The sequence below is a fragment of the Dicentrarchus labrax genome, unplaced genomic scaffold (assembly GCF_905237075.1).
Source record: "Dicentrarchus labrax unplaced genomic scaffold, dlabrax2021, whole genome shotgun sequence".
Lineage (NCBI taxonomy): Eukaryota > Metazoa > Chordata > Actinopteri > Moronidae > Dicentrarchus > Dicentrarchus labrax.
This window is the reverse complement of record NW_026136712.1, coordinates 5,635,562-5,652,675: the sequence shown is the minus strand read 5'-3', so window position 1 is coordinate 5,652,675 and position 17,114 is coordinate 5,635,562. Positions and strand designations below refer to the sequence as shown.

General features: G+C 40.7%; 1 protein-coding gene across 16 annotated transcripts in view; it reads left to right on the top strand.

Moving 5' to 3' along the window:
- The window catches only part of cacna1g (calcium channel, voltage-dependent, T type, alpha 1G subunit), a 243,457-nt gene that overhangs the window by 200,413 nt on the left and 25,930 nt on the right, over positions 1-17,114 (top strand). For 9 of the 16 annotated variants that reach the window (XM_051417967.1, XM_051417966.1, XM_051417960.1 and 6 more), the window contains one exon: positions 394-444. The exons of the other annotated variants lie outside the window; for them this stretch is intronic. In XM_051417967.1, the coding sequence (XP_051273927.1) occupies positions 394-444 (51 nt within the window). The remainder of the gene's footprint in view (positions 1-393; positions 445-17,114) is intronic. 16 annotated transcript variants of the gene reach the window in all.

Below are 17,114 nucleotides of genomic sequence, written 5' to 3'. Positions count from 1 at the left end.
GTACTAATGAGGATTTAAAAAATGGCTAGATGTTGGTTTATTAGCAACATAACAACACAAAAAGTCAAGGTTGCGCATAGAAGGAGACAACTTACTGGTGTATCTCAACAGAATGCGATATGTAAGGTGGTTGTAACATCTGCTTTGGTTTGAGAGTCATCGGCTTCCTGATTGTTACAAAACATAAAAGTGTCAATCCAAAGAACTGGACTCAGAATCACTGGAAAGACGTAGGAACATAAACCAGCTTAATCTTTCATCACTTCCTTCTGGCCTTACTCCATCCCTCTTTCCCTCTTTCTCTCTCTTTAACTCTCTCCTGTTTCTAACTCTTCATCTTCCTTCCTTGCTTTCTTCTGCTTCTCCCTGACTAACACGGTCTCATTCCTCTAGATTTATTGGTTCCGGGGGTGAGTTGGGCCCTCTCTGAAGGCACATTGAAAGGTACAGAGTTTCCAGCATGTTCTGTGTGTCCCTTTAAACCCCCCACCACCACCACCGACCACGACCACCCACCATGGTGGCTAGGGTTCTAAGTTCAATGATCACGGGAGGTAGGGCCCCATCCCGCGTCCCCGCCCCCCTGCCTCTCTCCCATCAGCCTTCAGTCCGCTGGACATGCTGTTACCTGTTTTCTCTGTCGTGGCTTTGTCTTTCACAGCTCTTCCACACCGTCCGCGATCCATCCACCGTCCACAGCACTGCACTGCTGCACAACCACTGCCACAAAAGAAGAAGACTGTTGTTTACTTAGGTTGGCAGGGAAACTGAGATGGAGACATGGTGAGACAGGGAGAGGGTACTGTAGCCTCATTGTAATTCGTTCAATAGGTATTGAAATAATAATTCCAGTTTATTTCATTTTGGGCCTTGTTTTCATTGTGATAGCCATCTTTTCTCTTGATTGTGATAATATTGTGCTCGCCAAAGTAACTGCCGAGATCTTTAAACACGGTGAGATCATATATAACGTGTGACAAGGCAAGAGACATTAGCAGTAAGACTGTCAGGCAGGTTGTAACAAGACTAAATCTTTGATCCTACTTCTGTACAGACCTTAGTTTAGCATGTTAGCATGCTGACATGTTCTAATGAGCACTAAACACAAAGTGCAGTTTAGTTTTGCAGGTATTTGGTCATAAACCATAGTGTTGGACAAAGTAAAGAGGAAAACACAAGGGATAAAACCAGGAATAACCAAATTTTGTAACAGTCCATCCAGTAAATTCTGAGATATTTCCTAGAGTAAGTGAAAAGTTTGACCTGTTGGTGGCTCTAGATAAAAAGATCACCAAAGTCATTGGAGTTCATTCTCTTGACACCATGAATGTCTGCACAAAATGCACTGGCAATCCATTCAGTAATTGTTGAGATATTTCAGTTTGAAATGAAGTGGTGGACTGACTGACAGACTGACATTGCCATCCTCAGAGCCTAGAGTGAGATTCTACTCAGGCACAGTGATACTTTGATCTAACCATCTTAGTCTAGCGTGTTAGCAAGCTAAGATTTGCTGGTTAGTACGGACTGACAGGGATTTGGTCATAGACCAAAGTATAGGACCTGTTAAAATGTTTACCTGATGATAGGGGTGGATTAAAAGTTCAATGGGGAGATCATAAAATACTATGAGACTCAACAGTCAATGACATACACCATTTTAAGGAATCACTAAAGTTCTTACAATTCATCCTGAGGAGGACATGAATACATATTCAAAATTTCTAACTATTAGTATGGCTCTAAGGCCAACAGCTATAGTAAGTTTTGTAGGTAAAGAAAGTGGAACCGGGCAGGTCTGTAAACAAGGGATGTTTCATCTTCCAGATAAGTTTGCTAACCTTTCTGATTATCTGACCGACTTGTGTTTCTTGCCTGTATAAGGTTATTATTGCCAATAGGAATGACGGCCAAAGCTCTAATAATAAGGCCCAAGTTCTGATAACATAGAATTATTCTTTAAACTTGACCAACTTGCTGTGTATCTCTCTCTCTCTCGTCTCGTATAATTGCAGCTCACAGCTGTTACAATAGATCAGAACCAGAGAGATCAGAGGATTTGATCAGACTGTACAACGGGTGCCATGGTGAATGAACAGATTCTCTCTGTTGCTAACATTCTCGAATAACGTCCTCTATTAAAGGTCACTGGCCTCCATTAAAGGGCATTGGACCACAGATTCAATCAAAAACATTCTGCTATTTTCCCATTGAGTCTGTGCTTGACTTAAAAGCTTAATTTAAGACACAGTGCCAAAATATGTAAATGTAATCACAATAAATTAAACTGCAACAAAGTCTCCACAGCCTGGGCTCAAAATAGCTTGTTTCACTGGCAAATATGGCTTAAATAGTTTCTTTGGTGGAAAACAATCTATTTCTAGTTCCTCAGATGTGAATCAGTAGGATATTGTTATTGAGTCATGATCTAAAATAGATTTAGGGTTCTTGCCAAACTGCATAAATGTATCTCAACCAAATGGCTGATTTACTACAACACAGTGTGTCCAAAGGTCACAGCAGTACAAGCTGTTATTAAGCGAGACCACAGCAGGTTTGTTAACCGCAGTTGGCTCTTGTTGGGCATAAAGGTCATCTGAGTAAAGTCTGACCGCTCCGACTGGTTTGCTGTGTTCCCATGGCAATCTGTTTAAGGTATTGTTATGATAGGTGTGAGCTGCTGAGAGGCGTATTAGATAATGACAACCCTTTCCCTAACTCTGCAGTATGAAAGTTTGTGTGTTTATGCTTGTGGTTATGCCTTTGTTTGCACATATATTACCAGGTCCAATGTCTGTTAAATCGGCACACATTCCTGGAAGGTAGGCTTGACTGTGCTACATTGTATTCTTGTGTGTGTGTGTGTGTGTGTGTGTGTGTGTGTGTGTGTGTGTGTGTGTGTGTGTGCATATGTGAGTGTGTCAGGGAGCAGATGGTTGCCGAACAGGTTGTAAAATATGCAGGAGCAGCTCTCATCCCCAAATCCCCTCTCCTCTCAGTCTGGATGGCTGTCTGAGAGGCGAGCAGGACCCCTACACCCCTTTGTTGCAGCATTTCATGAGTGCTTGCAGTATTTTGATATTTTTACCCAAAGGTAATTACAGAAGTGCCAAGGACACAAAACACACATAGAATACAGCGTCCACATAGTTAGTCACGTGTGTGTGTGTGTGTGTGTGTGTGTGTGTGTGTGTGTGTGTGTGTGTGTGTGTGTTTTTGTTGGGTGGTCAGTACTCAGAGAATAAGGTGTGGGTGTGCGTTCGTGTCACGCACAGTGTGTGAGTGTGTGGACTCTTATCTTTAGCTTGCACTGCACTGGAGAGTCTGGAAGGAGGAGAGGGACAAAGAGAGGAGAGGAGATGATGGAGGAGCTGCATTAAGATTTTGACTGAGGAGAAGAGGAGAAGAGATACATATGGGTGGAAGGGAGAGTTCAACTTCAATGACTTTATTGTTCATTTTTGAAGTTTCTCATTAGAAAAGGTTGATGGAAGTGGCAAACTTTGAACAGTTTTTCCACTCAAATTAGTTTTTTTTTTTTTTTTTTTTTTAACAATATGATTGTATTGATTATCTAACAAAAAGTTGTCAAGCAGTCTACTAAAAATAGAAAATTTCAACCGAGTGAGGGCTCTAGAATGAAAGTCAAGGGATCACCAAAGTCTATTGGCTTATCCTCTGGGGAACATGAATGTCTGTACCAATCCAATAGACGATTGACTCACCTAAGGACAGACTGACAGTACCATCCCATGCCACTAGCATGGCTAAAGTGGTCAATCTACTCTTTAATATATACTTTGGAAACCTCCTCCCCCCACACACACACCTTTCAGGCTTTGGATTTGGGGGTCTGAGACCACTTTTGTAACTTTCTGAAAGCGGCAGTTTGACATTCACACACAGCTGTTCAGAGGCGAGACAGAAAGCTGGGTTTGAACTTCTCTCTTCACGTTCAGAACAGGTATAAAGCCTTTTGATTTCCAAAGTGGTCGTACAACATGCTGTTCCAACCACTTAGTTTATAGTGTAACCCGGCCCTGAATATCACTATCAACAAAGCTTTGAAAGGAAAGCAGTCTGATTTCAAATGTCACCTTTAGGGACCTGAAACACTTACATCCTGGCTTTGGTTACGAAGACTTGTGAGTGGACTTGAACTGGCTCCAAAAGACTCCCAAGACCCACTCTGGATCACAAACACACACACATCTATATACTGGGACTGAAGAAAAGATACGTTTAAGAGGTTGAAGGAAATTAGGGTAAAATGTGTAGACATAAAGAGAATCTCCACCACACACAGAGGCTGACATGCATGAACTATCACACACAAACACACACACATACAGAGGACGGCACTAGTTCCCTCCAGGTTCAATGTGTGTCTCCCTGTTTGAGTAGACTTGTTGTGTTGAGTCATGCAGTGTGCAGTAAGAGTCAGCTACTTGTGACAGACACATCAGAAGAAGCTACAGTACAGTGCACACAATGTATGCTTCAAATTGTAAATATAGTTTCATATGATTTCCTCCCTGTTCCGCCCTCAGTGAGCTATCAGAGAGATGGCATGCTGTATATTTTGACAGACAGCATCTTGTATCAGGGTAATGATATTCTCAGTGTGCACTAGTCTATAGCCTGTGTGTGCAGCAGTAGCAGTGTCAGCAGTAGCAGTGTCAGTAGTAGCAGCGTCACTCAAAAAACTTGATATAGTATTACTATACTAGTATTTGAACTTTGTATATTTGTGAGATTAAATAACTGCGTTAAATCAAATATGAATTATCCACACGGACACCCATGATGTGCCGTGGCTTTGAGCAAGTAACCGTACTTAGGTGACAATTCATCCTACCAAACCAACCCCGTTTCTCCATATACTACTAATTAGTCTTGCCATTTAAGTTTTGTGTGTGTAATTGGTGCCAGGATTGTGTTCAGTTTGAATATTTCTTTTAAAAGGAATGAAGTGCCACATTCTTGTACTGCACCGATGTTGTTTTGCGAGTGGTCAGGGTGGATGGTGGGCGTGCAAAACACACCACCAGATCCTGGTTTTCCGAGTGTGGTTAGTTTTTATGCAACAAAAACACTTTGATTTAGGTTAGGGAAAGATAGTGGTTTTGGCTAAACTAAATGTTAAACCAGATCTCAATCTTTCCCTACTTTATGTTTATTTAATCCACCATGGGTAGGCCTAGTTGGTTTATGACATTACTATAATATAACACAGAGAAGAGGTGTGCCTGTCAGTGTGTCAGACTGCACTGTTAAAGCTGAACAGTGCACAATAAATGACAGCCTGTAAGAAATAACAGTACATAAAAATGTAATGTCCCATCAGTTCAGTATTTTCAACAGTGTGTGTGGGCTTTTTATGTATTATGATGGTGTTCTGCTTGTGTGTGTGGAGTTGGTAGGATTACGTCAGTGGCTAGGAGTTAGGGTTAGGGTTAGCATTAACAACCAGGCTTTGATATGGTACTGAACTGTGCAGCATCATTATGGTTCCTCCAAGTGTATTTGTTTTAAATTGGTAGTATATAAAGGTAATTTCTAGGAGACAGGGTTCAACAAACAATTAAAAGATGCAACCTTGTAAGGTCTTCAAGTGTAGTAAGTAAATAGCAAACAGTTGTTGTCTCTGGTCTCCACAGCAAGAGTATTTGAACTGAAACCATCAAGTACCAGCTTTTAGCAATAATTTGAGGTTGTTTACATCCACATCATATAAACCACGTGAGAGCTGTTCCCCTGCCGATGTCAGCCTTTAACACTAGATAAAAGTTGTTTAGTTGTGTAAAGGTTGTTTCAGTTTACACTACACTGCAGAATTGGAGCCATGGGACACATTATAATGATAACTAAATATACAAACATTTATGAGAATTTTTTGTTGTGCTGTTTAACACCAGGGCAGGGAGAGCTAGTAAACACGGAGAGGATGAAAAGGAAGAGAGGCTAATGAAGGTATTAGAAACAAACAGACAGATCAAGGAAAGCTAGGAACAGAGAAAGCAACCGACAAAGTATGTAAACAGAGGAGAGAACTTATGTAACCTTTTATTTTTCTGCAGCCTTTTCTGTGACTGTGCTGTGACAATGCCTTGTTATATTAGTTGTTAGCTTTGTGTATGGAGTATAGGAGTTATATCGTGTGCTTGTTCTAGCACTCCTCCTTTAAGTCAGTCAGAGAATTGTGGCTCTGCCATGTTAACAGATGGCCCTTGACTTCCCAAACAGGCTGAACAGATCATCACTGTAGCCCAGGCAGCTCTGTCTGGGTCAGCCCCCACATGAATTAACTCTACCACAACACTCTCTCATCGCATCTCACCCCAAACAGTCATCTTATCAGGGAATACATGTGAACGGACAAAATAAGCTAGTTTCTGTTCCTTGGTAAGACTGTTATCCTTGAATTGAATAAGTTGAATAGAATTTGTTATTTTTGGCCACTGACTATAACTTCTTCTACCCCCCCGCCTCTGTTGGTGGTCTCATGTTGCTTTGGAAACTCACATATTTAAGTGCTGATTGCCAGTGGTGCCAGGCAGAAATAGTGGGACCACATATTTTGTACTGGTTAATTTTCAAGTGCAGCCCATACTGGACCTGCAGTGATTCCTACTGCTTTCTATAAATCATCCTCCCACTCAGAGTCCAACAACAGCTCTTCCCTGCTGTTTCACCACTTATGGCTTCTGTATGTTACCAAGCAGGCCTGCACACAGCCAGTCACTGCAATCGAAGCACAACCTTAAAGGTGCCCTGTGGAGCGCTTTTATTAAACAAACAAAGAAAGTTATATTTACATTACCTATTGCTCACCAAAACACATTGTGTGTATCCTTGAATTTGAATATCCTTGAACATTTGCAGAGAATGAGTAACGTTGTTTACATTCAGGTTTGCTTACCAGCAGTCCTTTTCTTTCTGGTATTTTCTGGCACATTGTTACATTTCATGGCAGCTTATCACCACCAACTGTCCATCAGTGGAATAGTGGGAAACCATCAGCAGGACAGCGCGTCCTTGTGCACAAAATACTAACAAAACTAGAACCCTGTTTTAAATACATTGATCCATAGTGCTGCTAGTGGTCATACAATCCACACAGTACCTTTAACTGACTTCTGTGATAATAGCTTAATCAAATAACAAGCATATTATGTAATACATGGAGCTTTCAGTATTTATCCCTGTAACTTGTTTGCTGGATAGATTATTATTATTATTATTATTATTATTATTATTATTATTTGTAATTGCTCTTTTAAAGACCCTTAAGACCCTTTTTTAGTACAGGCATCTACAAAAAAGTTGAGACATAATTCCATGGTAAAAGTAAGTATGAAAAATCATACGGATTACATTTTTTTTGTCCATTATACAATCGAATGACATCAAATATGATATTGACAACAGTGATTACATAAAAACTGTAGATGTATTATCTTAGTATCACTACCACTAAATTCAAACCGTTTTGGTCAAGCAAAAAAAAAAATATTACAGTAAATGTTTCATATTACAACAATTAATGATAAAACGTTTTTTATTTTATTACAAATTGTCAATTTTGTTTACATTAGCTAGCTTCACTACCTTTACCATAGCAAACAAATACTCAATGAAGTTACATAATTCTGTCCAGTAATATGTAAAAAAAAAAAAAAAAAGCTTACCTTTAAAAATTCAACCAAGGTCCTCATGTCTGGACTGACCTTTTGTTGCAAACTTCCTGTAAGGAGGTGAACTGATAAAGACACTGTGACATCTAGTGGACTTTATTAGCACAGCATACCTAAACTGAGTGGTACAGATGGCTCAGTCAGGTTGAGTTAAACACATTTTTCAATAAGTTATATAAAGAATGTCCTCTACCTAACAGTTGAGCAGAACATTAAAGGGTTATCACAGATATGTACACTGACTTGACAAGTAATAAAACAAGTGATGAACTGACTAATTTACAGACTGATTGAATTACAGGATGAAAACATCTGCTCATATTAAACCTAATTGGAATACATTACACAGTCATACATTTAGGATTGTAGACTTCATCATAGAAACCATAGAAATCCCAAATGCAGGTCAGATTTACTTTGAGATTCACAAAGTTTTCCAACCATTTTAACCTTTTTTAGTCCACCTAAACATATGTAAATATTGAGTTAAGTCTCTGTATCTCAGGTCAGTCAGTGAAAAAAACAGAATAGGACTTTAAACTTCAGTTTCATACATAATGGTTTTCACAATTGCAAAAAGAGTGCAGATAATGGAGTCTGCAGCTGATGTGGACAATGTGACTGTTGTATTTTCCATGTAGATTCATAAATCCTCATCACCTTGAGGTGGGTAAACAAAGTCATTTCCTATGTTGTGGTGTTAATCTCTGTTGTCAGTACACGGCCAGCAGTCACCAACAAGACAGGGATAATGGGATCATTGCCTCACACATTGTTTACCCCAGTGCCAACACACACACACACACACACACACACACACAAGACATACAGACATCCAAAAACATAAGTGTGTGTGTATATGCAAAGCAGTTAGACATTCCTAACATAGCTGTTCTTCATCTATTAACACACACGCACACATAAAGAGACACAAAAGCCAGCCGGTGCCAATCCCAACTGTATCTGGGTCAGAGCTAACAGAGATGAATCTAACGGAAGTTTCACATTGCCCCTCTTTCTTTCTTCTATTCCTCTGTTGTAATTAATAACGCCAGTCCTTTAGGGAGAAGGCGAATACGAGAGAGAGAGAGAGAGAGAGAGAGAAAGAGAGCAAGACGAGGGGGAATAAAATCTCAGAGGGCTGGAGAACAGAGAAAGAGTGAGAAACGGTGACATACCTTGGCAAGAAGAGATGCTGCTCAGGGGTGTAAAAGTTTGATGCCACAAGGTGTAGGTAGCAGTGTTAAGTGAAGCGTTATATGTGATGAATCTTTCATAACTTTTGGGGGGTTAGAAGCTGGAAGCCAAGTTACTGCAACCGCTCGAGGGTGTGCCAGTGGGCATGTGTCGAGGTTTAGGTTACTTCACACCCGACAACTGACATCAGCATCCTAAACGGTAATCAGACTCAACCACATCATGTATTAAACGTATTAATGTTACTTCATGCAGTGAACTAGCTAACAAAGCTCATTTGCCTCCTGGAAACATAACATACATTAGTTTATCCATACATCTGGAGGCACAGATGACTGATGATGGATATGTACTGAATAGGTGACAACAGAAACTGATTGATTGTTGAAATGCCTGAAAAGGAAAATCAAAAGTAATTGAATGAGTAATAAAGCTCATTAATTTCCACAGAAGGCAATGTTCATTAATAATTGTTTTAACCGCTGTGAACGAACAGTTAGACTGACTGAAAAGCTGTAAGTAATTTGTGGGAGGAAAAACTGCCCCAACAACACTTGCTATGAATGTTTCATGTTGGAAACTTTCTCTATGAATATTTCATGTACAGAAATGTCAAGAAGAGAACAGCACGGAGCAGAGTGGCAGACGGCCTCATACTGTAACGAAGCCCTGCTGCACTGAATGTAGTGATGAAAGAGACATGAGTCCGACCTTGAATTTTCCTTTATTTCTTCTGAGCAGGGGAGTTCTCTATGCAGGGGTCCAAAACCAAGAGCAGTGTCTTAACCTTTGTGAGAGTGTGCATACATTGTGTATCCAAGAATAGGCCTTCAGTGCAAATGCTGTGTGTGTGAGATTAAATCAAGCTGGATATGACACACAGTCAGGTTGTCGGACTGCTTATGGTTATAATTTGGGCATCACAACTGATCAGACCAAGCTGAACCTCCTCTGTTCCGGTCTGGTCCATTTGCTGTTTGAAATTAGTAGGAAAAAAAACTAACAATGTGTCGAATGATATTGATTTGATTTGTTCAATTTTTATGACTTGAATCAGGATCGTCAACAGCAAGCAGGAGGACAAATGATAATATAACAAGACTTAAAGTCTACAGGCCCACTAACGGCTCTGTGAGGCTGTACAATAGACTGTATATAAAGATGAACGACACTTCTTCCCACTGTACAAAAGTGACGCCAAAATATCCTTGTTATGGTCGCTGCCATCTTGCACTGGTGGTGTCATTTGGAGCCAGAGTCTGCACAGTAGTTTGAGCCACAATATCGAGGTCACACCCATACATCCGGCCTACTCAATCACATTTGACGTGAAACCCCCTTTTTATAGCATCAAACGACTAACTAAAACCAAACTTATCATAAAATTAACATCTGCTGCAACCATCTACCAGGGGGCGATTGAGATGTTTGGGCTTCACTTTTGGGGAACTGACATGATGTCCATCTTTATATACAGTCAATTACCTAGGCACGGTGGTGCTTTGAGCTGGATAATTGAAAGTAAAGATGAAGTACAGCTGAGGCTGATGGGAACATTTTTTGTTTGGCCATCAACCAAAAGTTTGAGTTAAGCGATCACCAACGTATTACAATTCAGCTTGAGGAGGACATTGTCCCAAAGTGGTGGACTTACCAACCATCAGACCAACATTGCCAACTCTAGAGCCAATGCTACTCACATGACCAACAATTGGCAAAAATGGCCGAAAACAGTAAGTTAACGATAAAGTAGTGTGGTGTGCCTTGAGTGAGAGTTACTAATCCAGTTAACCTTCTTTCTCTGGAGAGTTTACGTTCCTTGTTTCCCACTATCTCATTTCAGCTGTTTCTGTTTCTTTCTGCGCAATTTCAAGACTCAAAGTCAAAATGTTTTTAAAGGATGTCCATTTCTATGTTGGTACAAGAACTTTCAGGATTTTGGGGGTTGCCCAATGAGGTGACTGTAATCATAGTCTAAATGATGTCCAGTGGGTTGTATTCTATCATAAACGCATGTTGATGGAAACTAGAAATAGTCTTTATGTTCAGGTTTTCAGTTCTTTGTAGGTTTCAGTTATCTTAAACTCTGTTCTCCGGTTTATTGCCAGGCTAGAAGGATTATATACGATAGAGTGAAATACACAACAAGATTTATCTGAGCTATTTTATGTGTGGTTTATATCTTTGAATAGGTTTTTATATTGTCTTAACAATGAAAAATGATGATATTAAGTTCAAGTGCGGGCCTAAGACATTCAAAACATCCATCTTTCGAGGACTTCTCCTTTCCTGTGTTGTGTAGTTGACAGGTGCTGTGTTAATATCGTTGCTCTGGATACAAACATGGCTTCAGCAAAAGGAGAAAGGGTGAAACGCTGTGTCATACTGTTAATAAGCTTCCCATCGGTCTGCACTTTGTCATCACTGTTATCCTTGTTACTCCGCCCTCCACTCACGCCGTCCAATCGCTTGCCTTCACCATTCAGTCCCCCATTTCAATTGGTCCATCCTGCTCAAGTATGACTCAGAAAGAGGTGTGTCAGTCTACCATGTGAACCAGCACAATGTGTGTTTGTGTGTTAAGGAGTGCAGATGAGTGTGTGTGTGTGTGTGTGTGTGTGTGTGTGTGTGTGTGTGTGTGTGTGTGTGTGTGTGTGTGTGTTATCATGCCCTGTCATTTTGAATGATGTCATGTTTTCTTTGCCTCTTTTCTTCTGGACCCCTCAATTTGCTCTGCTGCTCCTCTCTGTTATTCCCCAGTTTAATTCATTTCTCTTGTTTTTATGGTTTGTGTCTGTTTTCTCCCTGTATCTGTGCCTCTTTCTCTCTGTTTGATATTTAAGCAAGGCAGCAGAGCATTCGGGAATTCCAGTTTAATCCTTTTTTGATTGTTTTTTACGGTAACTGTTTATGTTGACAATTGTTGTTTTATTTAGACTCAGTGCTTGCCGGATTTCAAAATTGGACACCCAGTCCGTGACATTGAAGGCTGACACATTTTTCCTGGCAGACACTGAGTCTCAAGGTTTACTACTGAGCCATTCACCATGAAGGACAGGGGCATAAAAGCAGCAGCCACATCCAACCAAACTACTACCTCAGAAATGTGAAAACACGAGTGCTTCTCTCTGACATTTTACACATTTCCATCCAGATCTTTCACCTTCAGAGTGCAATGCCGCTGCTTTTACGGCCCCTGGCCTGCTCTTCCTTTCACAGCCATCCTTTATATCATGCAGGATCCAAACTTTAAGTCTCTTTTAGTCCCTACATCTCCTCTATCCCCTTCAACCATACCAATCTGCACCTCTCACCCCAGTATTCCAATCATCCATAAATCTCTGATGGAACTACCAAACCCATAGAGCCTTCAGGCACATTGAAAGGAGATCCAGCAAAGCAGAAACCATTGCACCGATGAATCAAAGTCCATAGCAGTGTCTCGTGTTGTTTTAAGATTCATAGTCAGGCCTCCTTTTCACTGGAGTAGCTGGCGCAACATCCTTCACAACTTAACTGTAGACACCCTCACGTGATCACCACATTCTGGACAGCTGTAGGTCCACTGTGTTTCCAGACCCATTCTCTACATATCCAATCCAACCCACATAGCCACAGTAAAGCCATAGCACCGTGCTGTGCTGCTCCTACTCATTGGTCCCACAACAAGGACCCTTACTGTGTCTGTATTTCCCAACAAAGACCGCCTCGGAAATGTATGCATTATGTTTTTGAGCGTGGCTGCGTCCAAAAGCAACTCCCAGGCCGAATCCTCAGCCCTTCACATCCTCACTCTCCAAAGGTGAGTTGAGGTTAAGGCGTCCACGAAGAGGAAGGTGAGTGCACCGGAAGGCAAAAGGAGGAAAAAGGTTCTTGGGGTTGTTTTCGGACAGGGAATTATTTACGTCTTTCGTTTTATTTTTTAACAGTGTTTATCTTTCTTGTCTGTCAGACCTCTGGCAGATTTTCGAGCAGGGTCTTAGATCTCTTTAAAGTCAGTGAAGTCAGTAAACTCAATGTCCACAGGATCCAGCAGCTTGCGTCATCGCTGTTTCAGTGTCCTCAGGAAATGTTTCAGAAGCGGAGCATATGCCGTTCAACAGCCACATTTCTAATACAGTTTAGAATTGCTTTTCTGTAATGTTTGGTGCTGTACAGTACACATTTGCATCTCATTTAGCTGTGGAAACAGATGGTTTGTGGCTGTGCTTTAATTAGTTTAATTATTTGACTTCCCCATGCCTGAATAGTGTATATAGCATAGCCTGCATTGGTAAAATGTATGGATGCACATCTTTGTCGGCTGTCCGTCCTCGCTAGGCTGTTTCACCACAAAAAGCTATTGCAGAACAGACCTGCCCAGTGAGGGTCATGAGCTGTGTGTCATTAAAAGACGACCTTTTTGCGCCCGCTGTGATCGTTCATTTTAAATGTTAGTGATATAAATAAAGATTTAATTACTACTGCAGTGCTTGGGAACATGTGCTATTTATGAGCCACGATTAAATCACTATTTAATACTCTTTAAGTTATCCGACAGCAGAAACTGAAAAATGAGAACTACTATATTGTGAACTCAGGCTGAGACTCAGCAGACCAGGCTGCGGCTGTCCCACTCCTGGCTGCGATGTGCAGTTTTGTTGATTGTCAATTCAAAAGAGGATGAAAGAGGATGAGAAGTAACATGAAAACTCTCTCCCTCTCCCACTTTCTCCTTCTCTCTCAAACTTGTTTACAGGAAAAGCTTGTTTTGCTGTGTAGGCCTTTCACCTCAGTAACAAATGAAATACATCACTAAATATTGATTGCCAAGAAATATAGCATTTTCCATACATTCACGAATGAACGTCACGCTTCAGGGATGCAAAATTAGATCCAGCATATTCGCGTTGCTGCCAGATCCAGTGGACATTAGCCATAAAAGCATCAGAAGATGAAGAACAAAGTATTGTTGAGCAACATAGCCTGTTTTTGTGAGCCACTTAAGAGAAAAAGACTTTTGGGTCACCAATATAAAATTCTCTACATATTCTTGAAGTTGTACGTAGTGCAGTTATTTAACAAACATAATGAGATCTAAGCCCCTGTGAGATGATTATCCTGGATCTTGGTCTGTTAAATGTACACAGAACTGGTGTCCAGTATGAGGATGGAGATGCAGAAGGCAGGCATCGTGACCTGAGGTTTGCAGGCTGCGACCCCTCCGTGCCTTTGCACCCATCCTCGTTTCCTTTCAAAATGATGAGAGCCGAGGGAGGAAGCTGCCGCATCCGTGAAGGAGGGGAGAGAAAGGAGGAGCTTAATATTTTCTTTGAATGTCTGAATATCTTTCTCAGAAAATATAATCATTTGGATGCCAGTGTGGTCTCAAAGCAGGAGCGGCATACACTCCACTCCTCATTAAAAGCAGCTCTCCTCTTTTCTCTGTGGAGGAGAAAAGAGCAGTGGAAGTACAGGAGAGTTGGGGCACCCGGTGTAATTTCGCTTTCAAAACTTTCACCTTTTCTTCCCCTCACCTCATTCCCTTCCCTCTCCTCTAGAGACTAATTGAGCTTTAGCCAAAAAGTTTCTCTCTCCTTCTTTCCATTTCTTCTCCCTTATCCCTCTATCTGTTGTTTGGCCCTCTTGCCCCATCCATAATTGCAAGGAAAAGGCTGAAAGATAGATAGATTTAGGTCGTCATAGCAGCCAGGTACATTTAAATACAATAAAAATACAATAGAATAAAATACTTGAGGTAGATAAAAAAAAAGATAAATTGGTAGATAAGGTGCAAAGAAGTTGTAGTTGCAAGATGGTGGTAATAGTACTGATGATATGATAGTAGTGTTATTGTTAATAACAGTATATAATAATAATAATAGTAATAATAATATGTATATATAATATGATGACTGAACAGATATACATGTATACACATAGATATAATACATTAATATTGATATAATACTTCCTCAAACAAATTTTTAAGGGAGAAAGTAAACCAATCTCACCTCAGCTATCCCATACTATATTAGACTTTTTCTTGGCTGTGTGTTTAAATATATTTCACTGAATGAAAGTGGGAATGTAAATAGGACAGCAGATATGCCATGCTAGAAAGAGAAAAAAGTTGTACCAAAAAATAGCGCCTTTTCTAGCATATATAAATGAATGAGGGAGTCTAAAGGAGGAGGTGAAACAAAGCGACTGCTGCTACGTGTGAGTGTGTCTGTCTACCTTTGCTCGCTGTGCACCTGCAGACAGTAAGTAGAACAGAGTAAAAATAATGTTTGCTCATCCATAGATGATGGAGGATCTCGTAAATAGGAACTCCCAGTGAATAAAGCTGTTGCATCCCACTAGGGCTATACCTAACCCTGATTCAAAGACATGTTCCAAGACTTTCCCAAGATGCACTAAACCTGCTTTTTCACTGTCTACTGATGATGCCGAAAGTATAGCCTCATTTATAAAAAAAAACAGCTGACAAGATGAAGGAAGTGTTGCTGCAGGACCTGAGATGCGGAAAAGTGAAGCAGGTGACTGAGTATGTCATCCCGTTTTAGTGCATTTATTTGAGAAGCCAGACCAAGCACACCAGAAGCCACATTATTTTTCACTTTCTGGCACGCACATCTCCGTAGGAGTTCAGGAGCAGTCAGGCTCCAACAATGGCTGCCCTGCGGTTCAGCCGGTACCACTAGTTTTCAGGTTCATCTCCCCTGTTGTCAATATCAATAATTACCAGCAGGTGCAAAATTAGCTCTCAGCAAAGATGACCCTGAACACAAATATAGAATAATTAACTTGAAGGCAGTTAGCTGAGCTGAGTGCAGATCTCTGCCAAACCTCAACAACTCTCCAAATTGCAGGGCTGTAACCAGGGCAATTATTTACAGAGAAGACAAACAGGCATTCATTTTAAACAGACTTACACCAGAGACAGGCCTTTATTGTATTTAAATGTCTTAAATATTTTTAATGACATTTTAATAAGTCCCTTCCCTGTTCTCCGATCTGCACCCAGTTTGGATTTGTTGTTTGCTGTTATGCCAACAATTCTTCCATATTGACCTTGACAGACTCAGGATAATGTACATTTCCACACCACTAATTCCATCCGTTATGCCATACAACAACAGCCACAATTTATGTCTCAGTTACTACTCTGCTTCTCTGCTTCCACTGGGGTACTCCAGGGGCTTGTGAGAAACAGGTAAAAAAAAAAGAGAATGGTCAAAAATAAAGCAGCAGAGGCCAAGATACCCTGACCTGTAGTCCGTCGTAAGGGTCCCAACCCCAAAACCCTGGATCCTACATTTCCCACAATGTATCTAGTTAGCATTTTATATATACAGTGTTACTGCCTGACTGACACGTCTTTCATTCCAACACAACTACAACTCCATGCCCCTATTTTGAAACACAAACTTTAGAAAGTTCCCTCCAGAGCCACAGAAGACATTATACAACTGTTTTCACAGGCTGTACTGTAAGTGTAAAATTGGTGGAGTGCCTCTTCAGTAGTAACAGTAGTCTTACTAATTAATTCCAGCTTCGACTTTGCCATTCTGCCTGTTTGGTTTCTACTTTCAAGATACTTAACCCATCCTGCTGAGATATTTTACATTAAAAGCCTTAGAGAAGCCTCACCGGGCAACATTCTCATCATCTTCAGGAAGTGTCAAGTTTCTTTGAAAGCAGTTTAATACCAAATGAAACAGTTGAATGAACAGTTAAGTTGAAGGAATTAGAAATAATTAGTGAGTAAAAAGAGTATTTCTATGAAAAAGAAACTCAGAGCAGTAGACTACTGATTTAGTGCTGTGGAAATGTACAGTAGTTATAGTAAATTGACCTTTTACTTGGAGAATATTCTGGGCTCTCCATTAACAGTAAGTGTGTACCCTTCTTACCTCGAGAAATGAATTTTAATCCCAAAAGATCAGGGATGGATGGGTAGTCTGTTAACGGGCTCTGCTTACTCAGCTCTCCTGTCTTATTCCCTGATCTATGGGTGGAGTTTCTCCAATACAATAGGGAAACCACTAGGCACACACACACATACACACTCATGGGAAACATTCCAGCCCAGCACAGCTGCAACCGCAGCAGCACACCTGGGCTAATTGGGCAGGGAGGGAGAGCTCCCAACACCCAAAGGACTTTTGAGTGTGCGAGTCATGTGTGAGTCCGTCTTCCCTTTTACTGTGTGACCATGAGCCTCTCCTTCACTGA